Source organism: Siniperca chuatsi, linkage group LG19, assembly GCF_020085105.1.
Source record: "Siniperca chuatsi isolate FFG_IHB_CAS linkage group LG19, ASM2008510v1, whole genome shotgun sequence".
In the NCBI taxonomy this organism is placed as follows: Eukaryota; Metazoa; Chordata; class Actinopteri; order Centrarchiformes; family Sinipercidae; genus Siniperca; species Siniperca chuatsi.
The window spans coordinates 24211878-24239140 of record NC_058060.1 but is presented as its reverse complement, the minus strand read 5'-3'; the positions used below and the strand labels follow the sequence as shown (position 1 = coordinate 24239140).

The 27263-nt window shown below is 41.0% G+C and overlaps 1 protein-coding gene across 1 annotated transcript; it reads right to left on the bottom strand.

Annotated features, from left to right (window-relative positions):
• On the bottom strand, positions 1-26114 carry LOC122866431 (cullin-1). Its single transcript, XM_044176076.1, has 22 exons — positions 25923-26114; positions 15421-15829; positions 13720-13894; positions 13366-13533; positions 12405-12455; positions 12056-12146; positions 10621-10784; positions 10267-10429; positions 8894-9024; positions 8255-8362; positions 8028-8134; positions 7435-7483; positions 6749-6880; positions 6479-6596; positions 5670-5746; positions 5015-5133; positions 3834-3939; positions 3681-3728; positions 2561-2643; positions 2325-2430; positions 1513-1626; positions 1-861 (listed from the first exon to the last, which is right to left on the bottom strand). The coding sequence occupies exons 2-22, from the start codon at positions 15558-15560 to the stop codon at positions 781-783; spliced, it is 2331 nt and encodes a 776-aa protein (XP_044032011.1). The 5' UTR covers positions 15561-15829; positions 25923-26114; the 3' UTR covers positions 1-780.
• Between the last annotated feature and the right edge of the window lie 1149 nt (positions 26115-27263).

Sequence of the window (27263 nt, the reverse complement as noted above, 5' to 3'; positions counted from 1 at the left end):
TTAGAGAAATCTTTCCTTGTTTTTATTTATCACACATTTAGAAAATGAACCACACTATACAAATGTCCACCGTTCAGTAATGAAACAGGCCTCCTGCATGAACCCAACCGACCTCAAACCAAAACAGAGACAACTTCAGCAGATAAAGAATGGCGGCTCTACACTCACCACCTCCTCTGGTTCAGTCGCAGACTTTAATTACAGGACCGGCGTCGATTTCGTGTCGTCGTACGGTGGACTGCGTCGGCTGCCCAGTGACTCGACTCTTATTTTTACTTTTTAATCTTTTTTGTGGTCACTGTGGTGCAGGTAGGCAGTAGCATGCAGAAACCTTTGGATGCGGCTCTCCTCTGATTGGCTGTAGGCTAATTCATTACATTTGCGCTATGTAAAGAAGGGAGTAGGGTTTGTTTTTTCCTTTTAGAGTCTGTGGTTGTTATTTACAATATGACAACAAGGAAGTGTGTACGTTTGAGTCCTACAGATGGGACGGGACAGGCGAGCGTGTAGACGGGGTTTCCCAGTCTCAACATGAGAGGTGTTTGTTCCTTCATCACTGAAGAGAGAGCAGAAAGTTCACACCCTCCTCCCCCTCAGGTTGGTGGTTGGTTGTCATATCGGGGCGGTCACGTGGTCAGCGACACACTCACAACATGTCCGCCGCTCAGAGGGATCCTCACTTTATTACTCAGACATAAAATTAAAAAAACAAAACAAAATGAAGATAACAAATAAAAAATAAAACTGAGGAGAGCCGGCGGGCGGGAGGGAGGGCGGCGTTCAGGCCAGGTAGCTGTACGTGTCCTTCTCGCCGTCCACTCGCTCCAGGTACTCCTTCTCTATCAGGATGTCGATGCATTTCTGTCCACAAGACAAAACCCAAGATAAAATCAACACCTTACATCTGGCATCATTCTACATTTTTCCTTTTGTCAACAAATCCCATGAAAACACCAAAACCAACAACATGTTAGTCCGTCTCTCAATACGGTCTCACTTCCTGTCTGTGGCTCTCAGCTCGGAACCCATTGGTTCCTCCTGAAGACGTAAATCTTTAAAAACAGCTGGCCACTGTAGTTTTTAATCAAACAGGAGGAAATGGTGCATTTGTGTGGGACTATTTTCAGCGGCGGATGAATCCACATCTGGTGACTCTAGTGAGTAAACTACAGTGTGTGTGTTCGTGGTGATGAAGGAACATGTCAGCCAGTGCAGCAGAGCGGCTCGCTGATGTGTTTTAATAGTTTCTGGACAACGATGGAGGAAGAAGATCAGCTGTGATTCACACACACACACACACACACACGTTAGCAGATACGTTCACTGCTGGTTTGAGTCTGAACGTGAGGTTTGTTGACAAGAAGAAAAATGTAGATAAACTTAGACTTTAACAAGATGTTTCCATCTGGGCAACAAAAGAGCTAATCATGCGTCATCAAGTTGAAAAATACAATCTGACGGGAATATCACCGTTTTTATCCAAGAAGTTACTATAAAGTGTGTGTGTGTTACCTTGATGACGGGGACTCTGGGTTTGAATCGGGACGACAGCTGGTTCAGGACTTCAGCCAGAAGCTGCTGGTGCTTCAGGACCTTCCTCATCTTCATGATCCTCACTATGGCAGCCTACCAACACACACACGATCAGTGCTATGTAACACAACAGAGTGAAACCTAAAGGCAGCGTGAGGCGACATTCACCTGTTCGGTCTTATTCTACATACACTGGAGGATTTCCAACAGTAATTTACATGTTTGTTATCAAATAAATGTATTATGAAACTTTTCCGCATTAAAATGTCTAAAAAAACGACAAACCTATGTTACACATTTTGAGTTGTGAACTTACATTATCCGCAATGTTTCCAACAATGTTCGAACACACAGAAAGCCGTAATTTTAAGGTAACGGTGCGTTTCATTTGGTCGCCTGTCAACGGCGTCAACGCTGTGGTTGTTTTAACTGTTCATTTTAACCCGACGAAGGATTATAGCCATCGGACGTCTGGATCTTCAGTCATCAGAGAAACAAGCTGAGCAAGCGTTAGTGGCAGCTCAATGGTGGCTGTACAACAACTCCCACGATCCCACGCTACTTCACGACGTCGTCAAACTACGTCTTCTGTTATCGTTTTGATGTGAGAGACCCCTAGTGGCAGAAATTACATACTGTGCGCTTAAATGAATGTCACAATTATATCTAAAAAATTAAAGACGGTTCTAGGAAATCTTGCAAAAAACAAAAAGGGCTTTGGGGAACTCGGACTCGACGCGGGTAAAGACCGAAGAGCTTAAACCTTTAATATTGTGTGTGCAAACAGTCACCTGAATGAGGAGCTTTCGATCCTCCTCGATGTTCTTGTGAGTCGTCTCCTGCTCCTGTTTCTGCTCCGTCTTCATCGGGACGTTGATGTTCACCCTCAGTTTCTTACTGCGGTGGAGAAAAAATAAAGTGTTTCTGAGACTCGACACACAAACTTGCACAAAAAGCATTCAGTGTGAATCTTTGATTTCCAGTTTTGCGCTCCACACGAGCAGAAAGACACAAAGAAGTTTCTCACTTCTTGTATCCGAGGAAAAGTTTGATGACGGTGTCGGGTTTGAACTCCACCTCGTCCACGTTGGCGTTCTCGTCCTCCATCACCTGACAGACAGACAGACATCAGTGACGTGAGTGATCTGAACATTTATTCATTTTAAAAGGTGAGATCGAGACACCACACTGCTCTGTAAACGTTTCCTTCCTACACATTAAAACTCGACAGCATCTAAAACTATCCACCTGCAGTGAAACTAAACACTAAAATACAGTCACAGCAAGCTCGTTAACTGTGACGGTGAAAAGTCTGGACTTTGATTTTCTTATTATTACTGCTGGATGACAACATTTATTTCTGGAAGAAGTGTGAGGAGAGTTTCTTTCATTAAGGTCACCTACACATCGGTTACTGACAATGAAAGAAGAAGCTGTTGTTTGGCGCCATCTGGTGTTCAAAATGAGAACAACAAAGAAGAGCTGCATGTCTTTACATCCGTTAACACGAAACATTACGGGCTTCATCCATCTGTTACAGCGTTTTGTCTTTCAGAGTTATGTTAATGAGAGGGGGCACTTAGAAAAGTCCTGATGGCGAGGGAAAAGGGTTTTCTGTTTTCTCTCAGGCCGAATCACTGGAGTCTTAACGACCATCGGGAGCGAGAGACGCTCGCAGAGAATCCACCGATCAACGTTTATAAAGTCCAAGGACGTGAAGTCGGGACTCGTTTAATTCTTAATATGCCCACATGCTGAATGTAAAGCTCATTTGTTCAACAGTTGGTAGGAATGAACACTGGAAATGAAGAGTGCTGGTCATCATCAACCTTTTCTTAATAAACCGATCTGAGCTTCAGTGTTTATTAAACTGGTGACTTATTTTCTTGGAATATTAATTCATTACAGTGATCTTATTAGGCATCTCTCTCGCTCAGTTCACACCTGAGCCGTGCTGAGAAGTGACCAGGGTGTTTATTCAGACACGAGGCCGACATGTTGGTTTGTGAACGGGTGCATGTCTGAAAGGAGCTTCTGAGGTAAATGTGTGTGTAATGCACACCTTTAAGCCCGAACTGATGTGAAAAATATGACTGACAAAGAAGGAAAAAGACCAAAAACGGAGCGAGACAGTTTGTTTTACTCACCAGCAGCTTCGATTTTAACAAGATCTGCAGAACTTGAACCAGAATGTCCTGAAAATAAAGGGAAACATCAGTTAGCAGAGAAACGAAACATTTCTACTCACAAAGACAGTGTTTAAGTCTCAGCAGAGCGAGTTATTTAAATGCTGTGCTCACAGTTTTGATCTGCGTGCTGTCGGTTAGCTGCTGGACGGTGTAACTGTCCTCTGTGTTGTACTGCAGCAGGATGGCCATCTGGAAGGTGGAGGCCTGCAGCGTGTACCTGTAAACGACAGCGGCTTCAGTACGAAACGGACTCAAACAGCACGGCCTGTTCCGCAGCTGGTCTCTAGTATCTGCCAAACGAGCTTCATAATACGGAAAAACCGACACCAGCAGTCACGTGAACTCGGCAGCTCGAAGAAAACGAACCGCGGCTAAAACAACACGCGCCAAACATCATCCAGAGGGTTCCACGTTTTCTTATAAAATGTTTGTTGGCCGGTGAAATAGCTGAAGAGTTGCTGCGTTGAGATAATCAAAACGGCCAAGAAATGAACAAAATGATGAAAATCATCATCGTGTTTAAATGTGAAATATATTTTAAACTGTCTCGGCATGGTAAGCAGGCATTAAATCCTTATTTTATTTTACTATTGCACTTAAAGTTTCACTACACATTTACTTTACTCAGTTGCCATATTTATTATTATTATTATTATTATTATTATTATTATGAACACCAGGGTAAAACTACAGTTGTATTAGACAGCAGTGATTTTAGCTAGGTGTACCTAAGAATATGGAAAACTGTGTGAAAATGTATTTTTACTACAATTATGGCTCCCAAACTACAAGTCTGCAGTGAATGATCTGCAGAATGACCATGTTTTCAAAGTGTTTATCATCGTATGTTTATTTATTAACGAGATGCACATAGAGTAAATGTTGGATTGTGAAAAGGGAAGGTGTAATAAGCCTTTTGGGTCATTTTTAATATCCTTTTTTGACATTGGTTCATCATTTTGTGGCTGTTTAAGCACTTACGTACATCTCTGTTTTCATTTTTTATTATTTATTTAACTTCAAGACTAAAATACGGATCAATCAATCAATGAAAAAGTATCGATACAGTTCCTGTTCATGAGCAAGTAATAACTCAAATACTTACAGGTTTATGATTATTACAGAGAATAAAAGCACGTAATGAAGCAATAACAGACCCTTCGGTCTGCATCATACAGTCAAACATGAGCTGATAAGACCAGACAGAGTCAACAGTCTGATCTGATGCTGTAATAACGTCACCCACACAGCGCCCCCTACCTGTGAGCTCTAACACTTTACAAACACTGTACCTGTTCTTGAAGCAGTTGGTGACCAGCTCTCCTTTGGACAGGTGATAGAGCCAGGTCAGCTTCCTGCCGCTGTGTCTGCTGGCGTAAAATGCCGTGAAACGCTGATAGCTTCGCTCCAGCTGCACAGAAAGAGATAAAGAGGAGAGTTCAGAGCTGTGGTTCTCAAACTGGGGGTCCAGGAACCTTCAGGGGCCGTGGAGAAGATTCAAGTGAGGTCTCCAGCTAAAGGGGGTCCCTGACAGGACTGCTGCTCATTCAACAAAACTACAGGGGATCAAATGTAAGACTGTATCTGAGTCCTCCTGGTTAAGAGCATAAAAAGGTGCTTTAACAACCAAACCAGACTCATTATGAGCTTTAAAAGCTAAAAGTTTCTCACTATAATTTAGATTTCTAGAGAAAAACTGCAGCCTTCTTCTGTTTATTAAAGGAAGTTCAACTATGTATCAACAATCATTTGTAACTGCTGCAGCAGGTCAACACTTTTTCTTTCAGAGCAGGAACAGAATAAAGCCTTGTTTCCTGGATGCTTATGCGCTTTTTACAAATTATGTAACAGATTTTGATTTTACTTGAATGTTATTTCAGATGCACCTGGCTCATAAAACCTACTCTGCACAGTGAGGACTGGGTTTGTACGGTGAATTAGTCTTACCTCAGAAGGCAGCGCGAAGGTGCAGGACTGCTGGAAAGGCCAAGACCCGGAGCTAAGAACCTGGATACTGAAGTCCACTGTAAGATACACACACAGAAAAAAATCTGTTTCCACTCAAACATGTGGGTTTTACGTGCTTTAATACACCAGAGTTCAGCATATTTTCCCTCCGATTTAAATTCCTGTAAAATCTGGTAAATTTAAAGTGTAGTCTGGTCTGACGTCTCACAGCATGTGAATTTATTTTCTATGTATTTCCCACAAAACACAATCCTCTCGCTTCTTTCTCGGAAGACAGCAGTGACTGTTCTGAGTCGTCGAACAGCTGTGGTAATGCAGGCTGTACAACGAAAGCAACATCTTCTGAATCTTTATTTTATTCCACAGAGAAATACTCTTTCCTAACAACACACTGTGGGGAAACACTGAAGTGAATCTGATTTGAAATGCAGTGTTTATACACCCAAAATATCTTAAAATACACCCAGTTGCCAGTTTATTAGGTAAACCTACATCATCCGAAATTATCACACAGTTGAATCAACACCTCTCTCAAACAGTTTCAACAAAAACTGAGGGTTTATTGCAGGACTGTTGTATCAGACTGCATTAGTCTGAGCCAGCTGAGTGTATATAAAGTGAAAAATCATGATGAACACCATCAGGGCTCAGCAGATGTGTGACGGTTGGTTGGAGGATGAACGGCGCTGTCGAATCTTTCTAAGAGCATCAGACAAACACCTGAAGAACACTACGTGTGTGTGTGTGTGTGTGTGTGTGTGTGTGTGTGTGTGCGTGCGTTTACTTACAGTCCAGAGGCTCGGAGTTGGTCAGGTGTTTCTTGAACTGTTCGTTCAGGTCTTTACTGACTCCGATGTCCTGGAACATTCGCTGCAGTTTGGACGTGTACTCGAACCCGCATGCTTGCTGCACAAGAAGAACAAGAACAAAACCAGATTCAGTCTGAGGTTTTGAGTCTGCCAGGAAGCAGAAACTGACAGTTCAGTGTTATCGTGGACATGCAGACGGACTGTGGGAGCTCTTTGCGGTTTGTCGGTATGTGATGGAGCGAGTCGCACCTTGAGTTTGGAGATCATGCTGGCCTCTGCGTCGTCGCTGGCGCTGTTCTGGTGGACCAGACGTTTGGCGAGCATCTTAGCATAAAACTTCTGGAAAACATCTTTGTCCTCGATGTACTTGAACACAACCATCTGAGAGAGGAGAGACAAAAACTCACCTTAGTGTTCCCGAGTACACCTGTTTGTACAGTACTGCTCTATAGCTGTACATGCTGTATACTCCATGTACTGACACAAACACATACATGCATTTCGACAATAAAAATGCATTTAAAATGTGAATCTTCGATCTCTGTACACATTTTTCATTTGTCTTCAATAAAAAAATGTTTTAAGAAATACATTTAGAGATGTATTGATAAGATGTTATTAAGACAAAATGGTGGCAAAAGTCAATGTCGACTCAGATACCATCGTCCCACTTCGAAAACTATTTAACTGCACAGTAACTCTGACTAAATACACAATTATAGAATTTGTCAGGAAAAACTATGGTGTTCATATACAGACTGTTGTCTTATATGAAAGAAAATCAAGTGTTCTTTACTGCAGAACAACAGATAACACATAAGTAACTAGGTCAGTAGTACAGTGGTACTTTTCCAGTGAAACTGCTGCTGCAACATTAATACAAACATACTGTACATGTGTACATCTGTGCAAACACTCAGGTCAAAGTATCTCACCACTTGGTTGAGTGTGTCCTCCAATTCTGCCTCCTCTGGGTTTTTAGAGCTACAGAACAAACACACAGTTTATATTTGCCTCAGGTGGTGAGGACAGCTCAGAATAACAGGTTGTCAAGAGAAAACAAGCGCTGCTGTGTGCGCTGCAGACAGTGTCCCTGTCCCTTGAGTTCATTCGTGACCTTGGAAACAGCAGTTTATAAAAACAATCTAGACTCAAGGGCTTCTTACTCTCTTCTATCAGCCATCAGCACATCTACAGTTTCATGACATCTGAGCAAACTTTACTTTATTCTGAGCACTTTAGGACTTCCTGTCCATGTTGGACTACAGGTTGAGCTTGACAGCTTGTTTGTTATTGATCTTGAGAACAGCGGCTGGAGGATGAAGACCTTGTGATCTTGAGTGGATACACGTTTTCTGCATATTGATCTGTTTCAGCCAATTTGACTTGTTCAATATTGAATGAAAATCATAAACACCCTGGTAGTTTTAAAAAGACAATTACAATAATGAGCTCTAAATGTTTTTGACAGCTACGGAACTGCAATCACTTCTGTATTTCAGGTGCACACACACGACACATCGCCTACCTCTTCTTCAGTAAAGAATCGCAGTATCTGGCCAGCAGCTCAGGAGATTTGCTGGACGACTGAGCCATTCTGGTGACGGCGTTGTTGTTGATGAATCGACCACATGCCTGTGAAAAGAGACCAACCACGTTAGAATCAGACCTGAAAAAAGTAATAATAAAGTCCTCAGATTTTTTGCCTCGTCTGACGTCTTATCAGATGTTTTGATTCTCTCCTGTAATGCTGACCTTGTCGAGTGCTGCCACGAAGCCGGCGTCGTTGTTGAAGGCAGACATGACCAAGGCGTTGTACTTCTTATGGACGTCCAGGGTGGTCTGAACGTACACTTTGGGATCCTGGAAGAAACATACACGCCTTTTACACCTTTCCTACCCTCACCTTCCTACTTTCGGCCCAAAATTCTTGACTGATCAGCACGGCGTATGCTGATAATGTGGCTGATCGGGACTGAACACTTTTTGCTAAAGCCTCAAGTTCTTTTCCCAGTTCTCTCCTGACTTCAACTTCTCCAGCAGCACATGTATTTCAAACCGATACTAAAAAGTATTAAACTATCTCCAGCAGAAAAATCAGCTGTAACACACTACTTTAAAAGCTATCTGAATGCACAAAAATGCTGAATATGTACATTGTTATACTGTAAATGGTATGTCTCATTTGTGACATTACGTGCTTCCTGTACATTTTTGTGAACATAAATGCCACTAACATTTTGTCTAATGCCTCCTATTCTTATTGTTAAGTGACTCCAAACAAACTGTCTATGTCCACACAGAAGGAAGTTTGGATCAGTATCTTCTTGTTAGTCCACACGTTTAAAGTAAACTAGTGAGAATTGCTATCAGAGGTGAAAAAGTGGTCCGTACGTTGAGCGCGGCCTCTCCGCACTTCTCGATGGCGGCCAGGCCCTGGTTGTGGATGTGAGTCTCTAGAAGTTTCTTCAGTTCACCCAGACCGTCTGTGATCCGCGACACCAGGTTGTACATCCGGCCCAGGTCTAAGAGGAGATAGAGCGACAACAGCGTCATCAGCAGGGGTGAGAATTTTAGTCGAAAACATTTGACCTTTTAAATAAAATTTGGTGCCCTTGTTAAGCAACGACAACAGCAACAGAGATTACTAGCAGTAAGGTGTAAGTACACACACACACACACACACACACACACACACACACACACACACACACAGCAGTAGGGTTGGACACCAGTTTCAAATTGGATCTCCTCTGGATTCGTTAAACTCCAAAACTAATTCATTTCTTATCGAATCTTTTATAACCCCTCGTTCTTTTTTAGTACTGATAAGAACGTAGAAAACATTTAAGTAGCAGGCTTCTTATTTTTAGTTGGCACTGACGATGACGTCGACTGTCACTTTCACCATTTTAAATGACAAACGTCGCCTGCAGCAGATTACATCATCTGTAGCCAATTAACATTAACACCATAACGGCTAAAATTAAACATTTGGCTTTTTGGTTAATGTGTTCTCTGCAGTACAGTCGGTGTCTGTACTTGGCCAGAGATCGTTCGAGAGGGAAAGGAAACATCACTCTGTAACAACGCTCGATGACTGTGGACGGGGCATTTTTATGTTTCTACAAGACCAACAGAATGGCGACTCTTCGCTTGAGAAATGGTCAGCTGATCACGTCGATTTCAGCAGAATCTCCCAGCTAAACTTTCGTGTCTATGAACATCTTGAGTTGATCAACTTAATAATTCTGAATCAGTAGCTAGTTAAAATTGAGTGTGTAAAGCCAGTAGGCCACAGCTGTTGATTTCAATGAGTAGGATACATATTTACCTTCTGCTTTTCATCAAATTTTCAGTTCGCTGCAGGTTCTGAATGTTAATAAGGCTGAAACTGAAACCTGAAGTCACCATTTGTTGGTGAAATGGTTTATAACTTTAGTTACAAATGTTGGTGTAGATCTAATTAGATTTGATGAAGGATTTAAAAGCATTCTGATTTAAAACAATGTTATCAATATCCAACCCTACAAAAGCAGTAAGTTTTTGTTTTTAGGGATTCAGCTTCATTTCCAACCAAAAGTTAAATCGGATTTTAAACAAAAGTTTAAAAAAAATAAATAAATCTAACAAAAACAGATTTCCATCACCTGGTTTAATTGTGTGTAAATAATCGTTAGTTGGAGGCCTGATGTTGCTGTTCAGTCAATCTGAGCTGCATCAATTGTTGCAGGGCCAGCAGACACTGCAGAAAATCGCAGGTTTACCTTCATTCTTGTCAGCATCCAGGAGGTTCTGAAACTCTGTGTGGAAGATCTCCAGGTGTTTCTCTATGAGGACCTGCTCACACTTCCTGGCCAGCTCATCCTGGGTGGATTCATGGAGGTAAACCTGTACACGCCGCTGCTCCTCCAGCAGACGAGCCTCCGCCTGAGGGAAAACGCACACAGAACAGTCATTTCTTTATTATGACGAGATCGTCACCCTCACTCGCAGTTTAAATGTCACAGTTTTAAAACCACCTTTTAAAAGCAACAGAACAAGTAACTCTTTCATAAAATCTGCTATGAACCCGTTGAGTCCATTCATTCATGTGTAGCTGAAGTGGAAAGACTGTCTACCTTCTTCATGTACTCGGTGACAGGGTTCTGCTGCAGGAACTCTGTGCTCTCACGCGTGTAGAAACGTTCTGTGTCAGTGAGGAACTGACATTCAAAGTACTCTTTGTACACGGACAGCGTGGGGCCTTTGGCAAAGGCGTCCTCCTCGTTCAGACCCAGCTCAACTGGAGAGGGAGGAGAGGCGAGACACGGGAGCAGGTATTAATGTGTGGTGTTGCAACTCTTCACTATGACTTCACATTCAGAAATGTTTTCAAGATTGGAACCACATAAAAATATATATAGATATTACCTTCGCAGTTACAGAACGCAATTAAATCTTTACTCGTTTCTAATAATTTCACGGTCACTTAGAGATTTGTAAGTCAAGTGAGGTATTGTCAAGAGGAATAACTAAATGACACTTACTGTTTTCATTTCTAAAAGTTTATGGTCATCTGAGTAAAAAGTTACTTCATTAAATACAAGATCAGACATTGAGAAATACTCCAAAGAGCACCCAGACTTGACTTTCAGTATCTAGTGATATTCATCACATTTCATGAACGAAAAACCTTAAACATAAAAACAAATTGTGGTATTGAAATACATTTAGGCAGTTTTAGCCGTAACTTGAGACTAGTTAATCAAGTCAGGCTAGACATTATCTCATAACTTGCAGAACAAAATCATTCAATTTGTGTAAATCGTATATACCTGTACTCATTTCTTAACAATTCCTGTATGTTCTACATGAGACGACATCTGTCAATTAGATTTTCAGATCTATCAGGATAGCGTTGGCCTAAAATCAAACCTGATATCAATGTCCTCCCCACTGACTGATGACTGTCGACGGAGGTATATTCATGATCACAGCTAGAGAAAGCAGAATTAAAGATCCTACAGGGTTATATGCAGAAGCGCTGAAACTGGACTTCCAGGCCTGAGAGTTGGTCCTAAGCATGAGGTTAAAGGTGACTGTGCTTAGATTTAAGACTTGAGATAGTTAAGATTAGGTATATAGGTTTAAAATAGTTATGTTAGAGTTATGATGGTAGGTTTTGTTAAAGGTTCAGTGTGGTTAAAGTAAAAACTTGAACTACAGTGGGATCCATGAGAACCGCTGCAGAAAAAACAACAACTAGTTTTTTACTTTCGTTTCAGAATTTATTTAAACATTAAATCATATTTTCAGTTCAACTAAGTCATTTATCCCAGATCTCTCTCACTGAAGAGATGTGGTGGCTCACACTTCGTTGAAGGGCCAACAACAGTAAAATAAATTTGATACTCTGGTTTTTATCGAGGAGTTTAACTGTTACGAGTCTGGCTCTCTGTGTGGACTTACGGAGCTCAGAGTTACGAGTATATGACTTTCTACTTCCTCTATCTAATGTCTGCCAAGAACAGGGGCTTGTGTCTCTTCATTTCTTCACTGTACTTATTGACCTACCATAAGACTGGACCACACCGCTGATCAGTCTGGTGTTAATGGTCTCGCCATTCCTCTCTCTCTCTATCAGCTTCAGCACAGCGTTTGTTACCTGAAAAAGAGAGATTCGTTTACTTCATGTTACTTATTCGCACAATGACAAAAATAAAAGCTTTAATTGTAAGCGTAAATTAGGAAAGATTAATCAGAAATACTTTATTGATCGCCGAGGGGAAACTGTTTTGTTACAGCTGCTCACTATCACGTCAGTGCACACGGGAATAGAAGTACTAGGCACATAAACGTAATCACTGTGTTGTGCCATTTTATTATTTCTCACTCCACTTCTATAAAAAGAAACCAAACACACCTGTTTGTTGAGGGGTCGGAATAAACACTCCCTCCAGGTCACAAGTGCCAGCTGGGAGGAAACGGCAGTGTAGGAGAGGGGAGGGCGAAGAGGGGAGAGGAATGAGATGGTTAACAAAAAGGTCAAGACTTCGGGCTGCATGTTTGTTACTTGTCTCCATTCCTGTTGACCAGTATGATCCATAACACCACTTAATGCTTCAACATCAAATTAAATGAGTTTTAAATGACTTTCAAGGTCTTGTATGGTGAATTTTAAGGGCTCAGAACTCTTAAAACGGCAAAGAAATCACTTTTAAATTGATGCTGTATCAACACAAACATGAAGCACAGAGGTTCTGTGAGGAGTCCAGACCGCGAAATGCTGGGAAAGCTTCGGCTCTCAGAGGAATACAATCCACACGACAGAAGACACTTACTTTGAAGTTCCGTCTCCCTGGGAAAAGTCCATTTTCTGTATCTTGTGTTTACATAATCATGAATAACTTGCAGGAGACAGACAAATATCCCACACATCCTGGGAAGGAACTCATTAGCTAATGCACAGATATTAGGCCCAGCATTTCGATGGGTCAGACCTGTAATTATATCAGCTAACCCTTTCACATTATCCAAAGTGTATCACTACTTAAGGTCTGTCCTCAGGGAAGAAAACAGCTAATGTTAATGACGGCTGAAGTTGAGTTCATAGTAGTACAAAAGGTAGAGGGTGTTGCACAGCAACTTTGGATGGTTGTTAGTATCTTTCATGCTTTGTAACAACAAAAAAACATGCATTTCAATTCTGAGACAGACAAACAGAACTGAGCATGTTTAAGCATTCAGGTTAGAAACTAAAAATACCTGTTTATATCCAAACACCCCTTCAGTGTTCCCTTAACCTTTACGGTGACCAGCATGCCCCACAAGCATCTGTTAAGTGCTGATAGCAAAACAGAAGCCCATGCAGATATCAGACGTACCGAGTATATCTCATAGATTCCCTTGCGTCCCTCGTCACACTCTCGTCTGACCCAGTGGCGGTTGAGGTAGGCGCAGATCCCGTTGAGGACCTTACTAGAGAAACGGTAATCCTCCCACTGCTGGGTGTAAAACTTCAACACACACTCATCCATTAGATCCTCGCCATCCTGGAGTGAAAACCAGGGAGGAGGCAAGAGAAAGACAAAGTACGGACAGGAAGAGAACATTAGAGGGTGTATCAGTATCTGTGACGGGCGGAAAATTATACCAAAATTAATTAATATATATATATATATTTTCTTTTTTTTTTTAAACGTCCCAGTGATGAGGCCTTCTGAAGTGTGTGAACTCACTTTCAGCAGGCTGGTCAAATAGTTCTTCAGGAACTCCTTGAGTCGCTTGTAGAGCTCCAGGCCTACAAACTGAGCCCCACCTGGAGTGGTGGACTTTTTGGAGGGCTTGGCTGGAGGCACAGAGCCCCTGCCCTGGCTGGACTGGTGGACGCTGGTACAATAGTTATATACATGTCTGAGGGGAGGGTTAAGGAATAAACACAGTGACACTATACATCACAGACTATGGTATTCTCACTAGAGTTGAAACGAAACCGTGTTACCAAAATCTGACGTTAAATAAAGCTTAAACTCATCTCCAAAACAGCTGATCTTTAGAAGCATGAAACAAAGGAACAGCACTGATCGCTGTATTCCTCACATGTGGTTGCTTGTAACGTCATGAGGAACTATTTGAGGAGCGTACTCTACTCCATAAAAGATTATTCTTTCTTTTATACAGAACATAACTCTATAACTACAACAAAGCTCGCTATAATTGGTGACTAGTGACGCAGACTTGGGAAGCTCTGAAAGGCAAATGTGTGAATCAGAGATTCTAGCTTGTATATAGTTTAAATTAGTGCTGTTCTTTCTGCCCGACAGGATAGGATTACAGTTCTGAGCTTACATGGCTGGGTGCATTTTGTACTTCAGGGAAATGATGACATCCTTTAGTGCTGGAAAGGTGCATATGAGGAAGTGAGGTTGTCAAACAACCTCAGAGAAAATCCATCTCTGTGTACTTTACACTCACATCACGCACACTGTGTATTTTATATTTGCCTGTTTAAAGGGTGAATAAGTAAGTCTGGTTCCAGAAGATCCAGAAGTTTACAAAAATCGCCTTTTCTTTTTTATTATGATTGTTATCTTTAAACAAACAACACTGTTATTGTTTAACAAAAAACGATTCCAGTATCCTTACTTTTTGAATAATACTTTAAAAACACTGTGGTGGAGAAAACCTCAAATGTATTTAAAATAAATACTTCCTTTGACATACAATTTTTGTTAATTAGATTAGTAATTACGTAAAGCACAAGATGATATTTTGAAGCAAAGGTTTGTTTCCTCTCTCCAGGACTCTGGGCTGCAGGGTGTTCTTCTGTTGTAACTCATTATCTGGGCAATCAGGTTTCGGTTTTAGAAAGAAGGAAGTAGCAAGCCAGTGCCATTACATACACTTCAACACACAGCGAGGGTGGCTACTGATTAAACAACTGGCAAAATACTGCTAAATATTTGCTGTGTAATAAGTGCCACTGTTAGGTAACCATCACTGAACTTCATTCTTAAAAATTCAGTCTGTAGGTGAGATTATGAGCCTCGCAGGTAAACTGTAGGATGCATCAGCTATCAGGGCAATAAATTAGAGAGTATAGTAAATAATTTCAAATATATGATTGTTCTTAAAGCTTAGACTTGTAGGTGGTTCGGCTAATTAGCCAATTATTTTCTCAATTAATTGTTTTTTTCCTATAAAATGTCAGACAATAGTGAAAAACGTCCATCGCAATTTCCAAAGCTCATGCTGACATAATTCAAATTGCCTGTTTTGTCTGACCAACAGTCCAAACCCCAAATATATTCTCTTTACTATTATAGAAGACATTTGCGAATTAATTGCCAATCAAGCAACTGATAGATTAATCGAGTAATCGTTTTCAGAGCTATAATCACAGCCTCGCAGCATCAACCTTCCCTGATCTCACAGGATACGTGTAGAGTTCCATGTAGCGTGACTTGGCCATGCTTTGCCGTGTGTACACCTGCTGGATGCCAGCCCGCAGGTCGTCCCATATCTGGTCCAGGCCTATCTGTTTCAGTCCGTGGGGGTTCTGGGTCCTGTTTGACGACATCGTGGAGCCCCTTGTCCTCTCCTCTCCCTACCGAACAATTCCCTCCCTTTCCTGCTCCGGTGAGCGTTTGCCCCCCGGCTCCTCTCCTCGGTTGATATCGGTCCTGACTCGCTCTGCTCTCAGAGTGCGCAGTCCATCTGGCAGCTGCAGCAGCGCTTCGGGAAGCTGGTTGACGGTTGTGAGACGGGATGGAGTCCCACTCTGCACGCCTGGGTGGCGCTGTCTGCCACTCCTCCACCTAAAAGCTTTGGCACTCCTCACCAGATGACCTGCAAAGGAAATAAGGTAAAGAAAAAATTCATTTTGATTAGCGACCTCTGATTTAGCTTTGTTACTGCCAGGAAACAAGATACATAAAAGCTAAAAATATGGATTAAGAGTAGACTCAACAGTTCTCAGGATTAATTTCAAATCCCAGAATCAAACATCAATTAGAGAAGCCTCAGTTTCCTCAGTACTGTGTCAGTAGTTAGCCAGGTAGGTTATATGGATTTATCTGCTGACACCTGGCTCTGATCCCTGTAGACACGATGCTGACCAGACCCTGACGTCACTCAGCTAATGACAGATTAGTCCACTTCAACGCCTCCCTGATTTACGTCACCAGTCCAGTCAAGTCAGTTCCCAGTCTCCCTCATCTACAAAGTTCATTTTTTGGCCACTACGAGCAAATTTTTTACTTTCAAGCATTCGTCCAAAAGCCTCATCCAAACCTTTAAGTAGTGCATAGTTGTTTTATCATGCTGCTAAAAGACACTTCAACTGCATCAATTGCTTGAGATGAGAGCGGAGCGCGCCACTGTGTTGTTGTTAACATTATATCTCCAGTAGTGGAGAACAGCCTCTATGCTGCAGCGTTAGTACTGCCGTAAAGCCGCCGTACAGACGCACGTCTTTTGAAATGAAACTGTGCATCAAGTTATTTTCTTCGAGTTTAGTAGAGCGTTGCAGTGCGAGCTGGTCAGCTGCTCTTGTTTGTTAGGGCTGGAGCTCGGTGCTTCGCCCCACTCACGTTAGCTAGTCTCTGGGTGATGGACATTATCCCAGTATCTACTAAATACTTCACCTTTGTCATGAAAAAGCTAATTAAGTTATCCAAAATGCAGCCAAACTCTTTTTCATCCAGGTGCTGCACTGGGCTCTTGCAGGTGAGTTCTGTTACTTTTGACTCACATGACTGTGACACTGTCACAAGAGTAAATGCAGCTGGTTTAACACAGTGGCACTGATGACAGTCCAAGGGGACCACATCATTAAGGCTAATTGACAGACCCAAAGCTGTAATTACATCCCTGCTTTCAGGACACGAGGAGAAGGTAAATGAACGCCAGAGTTTGCAGCATCAACAACTTTCAAACCACAGAGAGAGGGGGAGGGGGGAAATGAGACACAAAGACAAAGACAGAGTGACAACATGAAACACAGAAAGACGAAGACTTTTCACACCAAACATGAATATCTGTGCAGATTATTTGCCCATACAGAGCCAATAAAAAGTTTTCACCCTCTTGGACTTTTTCATGTTTTATTGTTTTACTAAAATAAAGCGGAGTGGAAGCAATTAGGCTTTTTGGACGCTGAAAAACAGAACAACAGATATGTGAAAATCCTTAATCTATTCTAAATTAAGTACAGACAGACAGACAGAGTGAGAGAACAGTGTGTTTAGTGATTCAACTGTTTAACAGTCTACCAACAATGTTATTAAATTGTGAGATAAAAATAACAACCTAAAGCTCATTACCAACCACTACTAAACACTGCTCAGGGTAAATGCTAGACTTAATATTTAGGTTTTTGTTTTTTTTTCCCCGAGTATAAAATGAAACTTAATTGTTGTTTGAAATGTGGAAATTCTGTAATTCTGATGCGAGAAAAGCCTTAAGGTTATGTTCATACTACACATGAAAGAAATCCACATTATTTTCCCTTCGTGTGTCACAGATGTTGTTATTAAAAAGCTGCCTTCATTTCCAAAATGCCCCACATGGATTCACGGTAATCTAATCCAAATTAGAGATTAAACAATTAACTGATTAACCGTTTAGTCAAAATTGAACATAAAGTAATTTATCAAGCAAAAAATATCTTCTCAAGTATTTGCTGTATTAGTATTTAAACTGAACGTCAGAGGGTTTGGGGCTGTCGGCCAGACAAAACAAGCTATTTGAAGTTGCCACCTTGGCTTCCGGGAAATGTTGTTGGGCATGTTATGTTATGTGCTAAACTATTAACTTATTCTTAAAAAAAATATATATATATATATATATATATATATATATTGTCAGATTAACTGATAAAGAAAATGATAATTAGTTGTGTGTTTTGCTTGAGGCGACTGTGATCATTCTCGTAGCTCTGCATGAAAACAAAAATGGGAGGACAGAAAAATTGCTGATTAAACTAATGAGATACACAAGTTTGTGTTTAAAACATGCAGGTACCAATCAGAGACATGACACGTGTTGTTATTACGTATCACTGTAGGTTCAGACTGATATCCCAGAACAGTCTTTCAAAAAGGAAAAACTGAGGCCTTGCAGTGCAAATGCAGCCTAAAAGAAACCGAGAGACTAGAGAGAGGCAGAACGGGCAGAAACTGCTGTGTACATCATGTAGGCAGCGCTGCTATATTTAGAAGGACCAGGCATGCAGCGCTGCCCGTCACTGGCCATTCACAGCTATTAGGGCCAGAGACTCAGGACGTGATCCAAGTCTGTCAGTGGAAGAGGGGAGGAAGCCGACTGACCTGCTCTGTTTACTTCCTGTCCCCGCTGACGAGTCCTGATGCCGGACGGCGAATGAACACTTGCCGTCTGAGCAGCTTCAGTGATAAGGCAGCTACAAAGCCGTTGCTACTTACAAAAGCGTGGGAAAACAAAATACTGAAATATGGGTCTTTAATTTAGGACAGCAAATGTGTGTTTGTGAAAAGTTGCTCGTTACACATAACTATATTTAGATATTCATATGGGTTGTTCAGAAAATAAACACACACACAGCAATTTCTTTTTTCAGCAAGCTGATAATATTGGTAACAATTTCGTTATACTGGAACAGAAAACTGATTATTATTTCTACTAGGGCTGCAACTGAAAATTAGCTTCATTACCAATTAATCTTGTTTGAGAAAACATAAAATGACCATAAAATCTTCCTAAAGCCCAAAGTGACGCCTTCAAATTGAAAGGGTTTTTTTTTTTTTTTTTTGGGATGATCAACAGTCCAAAACCCAAACATGTTCAATTTACTATTTACAAAGAAAAGCAGCAAATCCTCAAATTAAGAAGCCGGAACAAGGTAACGTTCTGCATTTTAGCTTGAAAAATCAAGTGTCAAAATAGTTGCTGATTAATTTTTTTCGACTGTTCGACTAAACGTTTCAGCTCTAGTTTCTACCACACATGTAAATACAAAAACGACTTGAGGACCAAGTTGTTTTAAGTATCATGGTTTCCGTTTGAAAACAACTCCAATAACACAACAAAGTATGTGACTGAAGCAAATTAACATGAAATAGATTGTAAACAAAACTAAATGTTTAATTCATGTGAAGCACTATTAAGAATTGAATTATTAAGGACATATTTAGGGCTGAAAATCTGTTGATTAATCATAAAATGTCAGAAAATAGCGAAAAATGCTCATCGCAAGTTCCCAAGGTGACCTCTCCAAATTTGTTTGACCAACAGTCAAAAGCCAAAAACATTTAATTAGCAAAGATATAAAACAGAGAAACACAACAAATCCTCACATTTGAAAAGCTGGAACCAGCGAATGTTTGACATTTTTGGTTGCTAAATGACTTGAACGATTAATAGATAATTAAAATAGTTGGTGAGTAATTTTTCTGTCGATTTCGTTTCAGCAGCAGACGTATTTTTCCAGAGCAACTTCCTGTTTCCCTTTGACAGAAACAACTGTCTATATTAATTTTCTTCGTCGTAGAAAAACTCTTGTGCGGTACAATCTTTCAATTCAAATACTGCAGTATGTTTTCTAGTTCTCCAAGCAACGCTACGGGCAAGATGATAAAGAGAAGCACTTGGGCAGACGAAAAGCCTTGACACAGCAGTAAGCTGCAGGCACATCAGGACCTGGATTCGGCCTTCATCAGTCGTCCTCTCCACGCCCAACCTGTCTCCTCCGGCATCCCTTCCCCCCGCTCCCACAGACTGACCACAGCACTGCAGCCTGCTGCCACTGTGATACAACCACACAAAACCACATTTCTGCTTAACCTGCTGCAACATTCAGGCTTTGGCAGATGCTCGAATCAGAAATGCCCTAAGGTTAACAGGATTTCTGCCACGACTCGACCAGAGCTAGATTCCCAAATGCAAAACTCAGAACCTGTGCAACATAAAGCCCTTTTATATTCACCCAGCAGGATTAAGCAATACAAGGCATTTCGTCCAGCTACCACCACCTGCCAGCACAAGCACAGGAAGTGATTCTGGGTCTAAAAGGACCAGCGGCTAGTTAATCTGCAAACTCTCGCTTTCTAACCAGACAGTTAAATTATTTTTTAACACAACAAGACCTCCTCAGTGTGACTGTGACCTGCTGATGTGCCCAACAGGATGAACAAACTGTTAAATGTCGGCATTATTGGATGTGTGCAACAGTTAAATCTCATTTCATGGCTTGACTTCTCACTAATAAAATGAAAGTGAATGTTGTTAGCTTAAGTAGAATACTTTAAATTTCCTGTATTCATCATAACAGATTGTCACAATCTTGTTAGCAGCAGCTTCAAGTCATGGGAGGTAATTTTCAGGTGGATAAACTATATTTTGCAGCTTAACAGCTTAAAACATTCACACAGGATGGAAGCGAGTGGTGGGCAGAGCTGTGCAAAGTTCAACATCTCACACAAACACCCTCTCAAGTAAAGAGTCAGAAGGGTAACGCTAGCATGCACACTGACTTTGTGAACGCCTTCCCACAACGTGTTAAATCCTGCATGTACATGTATTTAATGGATGTTATTATTATTATTATTATTATTATTACATCTGCGATTTGGATTTGATCTCTAAAAGTTATCATGAATTTAAATAAGGCATTTACATATAAGAGTCTCGTTTCAGCTAACTTTTAAACATCCACAGAATATTCATAAGGCCGAGACATAAATCTGGAAAAAACTTTCACCAACACTCAAGAAAAACTTGCAACTACTGCAATCTCAGGTGTTTATTTCCGACCTTTAGCTCAGCAGCAGTGTCTCATACAGGATTAGGATGCTGGTTAACTGATGGATGCAGAGCTGGGCCTCCCGGCAGCGAGCCCACACAGCTCGGCCCAGACTCCAGACCTGTTTCAGCCTCCGCTCCACTCCAAGCGCCATCCTTGTTAAAACTCAGAAAGGCTGGCCCTACCTGAGGTGCTCCGGCAGTTGCCATGGCAACCGGGGGCAGACAATACCTCCGAGTGGCCATTCGACAACACAAGGTAGAGCGTTCTTTCTCTCCCTTCTGTTCAATGGCGGTAAAGAAAGGTGCCCTTCACAGCAGCAGCGCTGGGATCAGATTTCAGATCCCCCACGCCAGAGGGTCTTAAATTGTGCGTCACCACAGGATCTGACCTGTAATCAGTTCCACGGCTATGTGACCAGGAGTTAACGGGATGTGGACGGCTTGTTGAGCGGCACTTTTCTAGAAAGTTTGTTGTGATACAGGAATCGAATGCCTGGTCATCCACAATGGCGCCACGGTCGCATAGTTCCTCCTTCACACGCGGCAGGAAGGCAGCGAAGTTCAAAAGTCGGGACTCGTTTCAGGGAACAACTAGCCTATATGTGTCTGTCAAAAAATGCCGCTGACAGTCTAGTGGGTCTGTTTATATTTAGCCCTTAGCCAGGAGAAGCAATATAACATCTCTGTTCTCCTTAGAGCTGAAACAATTTAGGCGATTAATCAATTCGTTGAGACTGAAAATTAATAAGCTATTATGATACTATTTTGATAACTGGCTTTTCCTTGTCACATGTGACAGCAAATTGAATATCCTTGGGGTTCAAGGCTGTCGGCCAGATAAAGCAAGCAACTTGCAAATTGTGGGTAATTATAAATGGTAATTTTTTCCACAAAAGACATTTCATAGACAAAATGATTAATCGGCTAATTTAGTAAACAATCAGTAGATCAATCAATAATGAAAACAATCGTTAGTTGGAGCCCTAGAGATGCAACGATCCAATACTCCGGATCGGTATCTGTGCTGATATTGACCTAATTAAGTGGATTGGGTACAGTTTCATTGTCAATGTCATGATAAATTTAGTGACTCCGCTATCACTTACATTCAGTTTGTTTTGTTTTTTTAGCTCAACAGCAATCCCTGGCCTCATGGTACCTTACATTAAAATGATTTCCACGTCAAGAAGAGGTCACTGGTATTGGACTGGTACTCGGTACTGGCAGATACCCTGATCTGAAGCATCAGAATCAGCATTGGGACAGGTGCATCTCTACGTGCAATTATTTCCATGTCACCCTGTTTTTCGCCAAATATTAAACACGTTAAAAACATTAATGTGACTGATGTCCCCTGAGGGCATCACAGTCTATATTCAAGATGTTGAAGGAGGAGAGAGAAATTATAAATATGACTGATTACACAGCCTGAAGCACTAAAAATGACTGGCACCACCAGAGAGGGGAGACCAGCACGCCATCCTGTTGTTTAAAACCAGCAGGGGAAAACAAATTAATACTAACAAATTGCTTAGTTGCCCATCTGGCCCTCACATTTAAGCTCTTACCCTGCTATCTGCTGTTCATAGCAGCACGACGACGCCAAAATCCCAGCAGACTTTCATATTAGGACTTCTAGGTGCTGACTGGTTACCTGCCAACGTGGCTGGCAGACAAACCGAACAGCCAAACCTCACCTGTGTTCAGCTGGGGGTTTCTACGCTGAATAAGTTTTTACTGCCCTTGTAGTGCAGTAGGTGTTACCACAAATGCAGAAACCAGAGTGTGTCCGCCTCAGAGTCGAGTGTGAGAGAGGGATTTGCTGAACGGGAAGGATGCAGGGAGCGGTGGCGAGAGAGAGGAAGAAAGAGGAAGAGCGGCGCTCGTGGGAAAAAAAAAAGCTCCGAGTGGTGAATCTGATTACCCTGGCCAACCTAATACCCTACATTTACAACACAAACAATGCGATACACACAAACACTGCCATCAATCATGTATTTTCACACAGTAAAGAGTCAGACACAGAAACACACCAATTAATTTGATTTGAGGATTTGATCTCCTTCCTTCAATCTGAGTTTTGGTGACAGAAAAAAACCCCTGAGGGTGAGTCACGAGGAGCAATAAAGCTTCAGCTGAATCTGAATCACAGTGATGAGCACTTCTTGAGCACTGACACGCTTGTAAGGTGTGTGTGTGTTTGTACGCGAACTGATCGTGTGCCCGGTTAGGCAGCGAGGGAGGACATTTCATTAGCGTAAGCAGCTTTTGATTTCTGTCGCCTCTGCTCAGCATTCAGAAAAGCAGCCGAGCAGAGAAACTGCAGCCCCTTCGGATTGACTTTACAATCACTGCCCCGAGCGCTGTCACTTCACAGCACCTTGTATATATTAAGCAGACAGACCTGGATGGGTCAGACGGGGTTAAGGAGGAGGTAGGGCATCATGGCGGACATGACTTTAAATCTTGATTTCGTCAGGAGCAAAGTGATTTCAACAAGCACGTCGTTTCGAATGCTAACAGCATGTTTATATACTGCTGATTGGCCAATAGAAGGACCGCTAGTCATTTTACGCTGCCAAACACAAACGCAGGGTGATTTCAGTCATGCATGCCGGCATGATGTTGAATCGAGAGTGAGCTGTTGGGAAAGGGCATGTCAGGTGCAACATGTGCTCCACGTAAACATCACTCAAGAAAATCGCCATAAATAGATATTTCCCGTTATATTAAATAAGAAAATGCAACATTACTCTCAAAGACGCAGCACAAGGACTCTTTGAATGTAACAAACCAACATCTCCACAACATTAATAAAGCTGTCAAGAAAAGACAACTAGCAGTGCAGTCGGTATTTTTGTGTTATTTTATGCTATAAAGGTTGACTGAACATGCGCGCTTCTCTTCAAAGTGACAAATTCCACAAGATATGAGCAGATGTAAGCAGGGATAAGAGCGTTTTCTTTTTTGCCTTTTGCCACTGGGCCTCTGAATAACAATGTGTGTAAAGATGGATAAGTATGCAGTCGTTTTATCATATGCAAAATTAGCATCCTACAGTAGATGTTCTTTACGACTCTAAATACTAACATACACCCACCTTAAGGTCTGCACAAACACTACAGATCCTCGCAGTTCAACAGGTTGCTTCTGAAGGGATAAGACGTGTCTACACATGTGCAATTACGCCTCATCACTTAATAGAAACACTGGAAGAAAACTGTATCCCCCTTTATAGAGGCAACTTAAAAATTCAGCTGGCCACCATCTCAAGGGCTGCAAGCTAACAATATTAACATAATTCACATTTAGTCCCAATAAAAACCATGAAAAGAACTGAAGATCCTACACTGATGGGTCACTTTCAGTTTAAATAGGTGTAAGATATTAATAATTTCCTTAGTATTATTGTAGAAATGGACGGATCTATCAACATAGCATCAGTATTGGGCTACATCAGCTTTAAAAAGCAAATGTCAAACAGGTCTAGTATTATTTTTATTACTATTATTTGACTGTAAAAGCGTATAACCTTCTTTCCTCTTGTGTCAACTTACACAAGTCACACTAGAAACATAATAAAAGAGTATGTTTCTTTGAATCTCCTAAACTAAAGGTAGGTATTTCTGAAACGCTTCACTTTGTTTGTACTAAGCCTCATCCATAAATGCATATCCGCCAATAGTACTTAAAAAAAAAAAAAGTGCAAACCTAAATGTAGCTTATTGACAACATTTGAGTTGGAAAAAAAATACAAATGCACAAAATAAATTCAACACAAAACATTTGACAAATAGAGCTCCTACACCTTGTCAACCAAGACAGACAACCACGTATGTGTGGGAGGGGGTTTTCACTTTAAAATTAATGATAATGCTGTCTTATTACTGTCAAGAGAAAGAGCCAGTCAGCAACCAACAATATTTTCTTGTCTTGTCTCGTCCTGATCATTCAAGGGAAATAAAAATAAAACACAATCCAAGGAAGCTAAGTCGTTTCCCAACACCTCCAGGCCTTGAAATGACTATTTTAGTATATGATGGCTCTTTCAGGTATTCCTGGAGTGTGGGAGCCCTGTGCCAGGTCCAAAACAATCTGATCGTCTATAAATGCACATCTATATCAGCCAATGTTGGTACAAAAATACTAGATATTGACTTTTCAACGTGAAAAGCAGGGCATAACTAAATGTGGTAACTATTAAGTACTGTATGCCTGTCTGAGCAAATGGCTTAAAAAAAAACAAAACAAGATAAAACATTATTTGATTGTGAGTGCAGGGCTCCTACACTTTGTCAACTAAGACACTTGATTACTCCATGACTGCCCCATCAATATTAACCATTTACAAACTTCCCTAAAGAAAAAGTAATGGATGTGAATTGAAAATTAACAACCAAATATGCCAACTGTGTTTGTTCTCCCTATAAAAAAAAAAGAGGAGAAAGAGACAGTCAGCAACCAACAATATTTTCGCCCAGCAGATCTAAATCTTGTCTTCTTAAATAAAAACAACATCTCCAGGCCTATAAAGTAGTGAAGACCAGGTATGCCAGGAGTGTGGAGCCCTGTGTCAGGTTCAAATCACTAAAGCGGCAGAGGGCCTATCTGTTCAGTTTAATGACGAGCTGCGGCAGCGTCAGCTAAATCAGGACTCTGCAATCATCTCCCAAAATACGACGAAGCTATACATTAACAGTTTTTTAAAATATCTGTTGAGATTATCTTAAACCGAGCTGATAACGGCGTCAGACACTGCTACGCAATACTGCTAGCTATCATTAGCTGCTCAGGCTCGATTAGCCAGTTAGCTTGTAAGCAACGTTAGCTTGGCTGCCTGGCGCTGGGTGGACTAGCTTTAAATCAAAGTGCAGTCTCTATTTGGACTATTTTTTTTTATTCATTCAGATACAGATGTAGCGTTTGCGATATATTTAAGACAAATGTTGTCTCGGCCGAGCTAACGGCGGGGGCCAGGACGGACCGACTGCCTGTGTTGTTGGTGTAAAATGGCAGCCTAGCCTCTCGGGCTGTTCAATAATGAGTCAGGAAAACAGTTCGCTAACCGTTTAGCATTAGCCAGCTAGCTCTTGGCTAGGTTGACTGTCATAAGAAAATAGCGCCACCGGCGTACGCTCACAACTCTGAAGTGTCTTCTTACCATTTTAAGGCCGTCGCTGTCACTGTAAATCGTTGTATGTGTGGATTTTCGAGTCCAAAAGCTGTCTCTTCCGCCGTCTTTCGTTGCCCTGTGTGTGTTTGCTGCCCGTTGCTAACTGCGACCGCTCCGCTTCGTTCGCACAAAGATCAGCTCAGCAGCCACCGAATCACGCTGCCTTCAGGCTCTGTCGGAAATATGGACGTTACAACAAAAAGTGCACACGAACAAGCAAATGAAGCGATAAACAGGGTTGATCAAAGTGGAAATGTTCAAGTCGTAATTCAGGAACTTAATCCATTGCACGTTTAACATTTTACTTCACTTGTCTTTCTTTAGAGAACACAGAACAAACAACAATACAGGAAATCGATATATAAGTTCAGAGGTCTGTTTCAGTAGCAATGATATTAAGATATGTAAATGATAAGAAAAGTAATAAAAACAAATAATACAAAATAACATAAATATGCACTGCGCAGGGTTAACATACAGAAAATATGATCAAAACATTGTATGGTCCATTTACGTCAAAGCTTCAGTACAGCTTTAAGGAATTTTGCTTGAGAATAAATTTTTTTTGCAATTCTGTTGGTTGTTTGAGTATTTTATAGTAGACTGACACATTATGTCACAAATTTAAAAAACAACAAACAAACAAAAAAATTTAATTTAAAATTTATCAAATGTAAAGTGGCTTAAATCATTCCAAAAGTGTTTATAATGCTGCATTCTTTAAAAATATTAATGACAGTTTTTCTTTCTTTTATGCAGAAGACAGGAGTAAAATATATATTATGAAAATGAACTTCCATAACCTTGTTAGGAATACAATATGTATCCGTAGGGAATCAGCCAAGCGTTTTTTCCAATCCACATAGAAAAAACACCTTTCCTGAAGGGCTTCTTTGAGAGTGAAATGCCTCTTTTATGTGTCTGTTGTTACAAGATTAATTGCACAGCTCCCAAGGATAACTCAAGGAAATCCCTTTAATCCCTTCTGATTCATAAACCAATGTCTATTTATTTCTGTGGAGATCTTAAATCCAAAATAAGAATATAATAATCACTATTTATATATTATATTATTATTATTATACTATTTTTTTTCTTATCGCCACGTTAATTTTATGTTCTCATAAAAATCCTTAGAATTATTATATGCTGATTGATTTATGAAATAAAAACAGAAGCCACTGTTGGTTGAAATGATAATACAGCCTCACAGACTTAGATCCATAATAAAATAAACTCACCTAAGTACTCGGCGATGAAACGTCAGACCTTATGAGGATTCCTTGAATGCAACATCAGCGTCACAGAATGGCGTCGCTAAAGGACTAC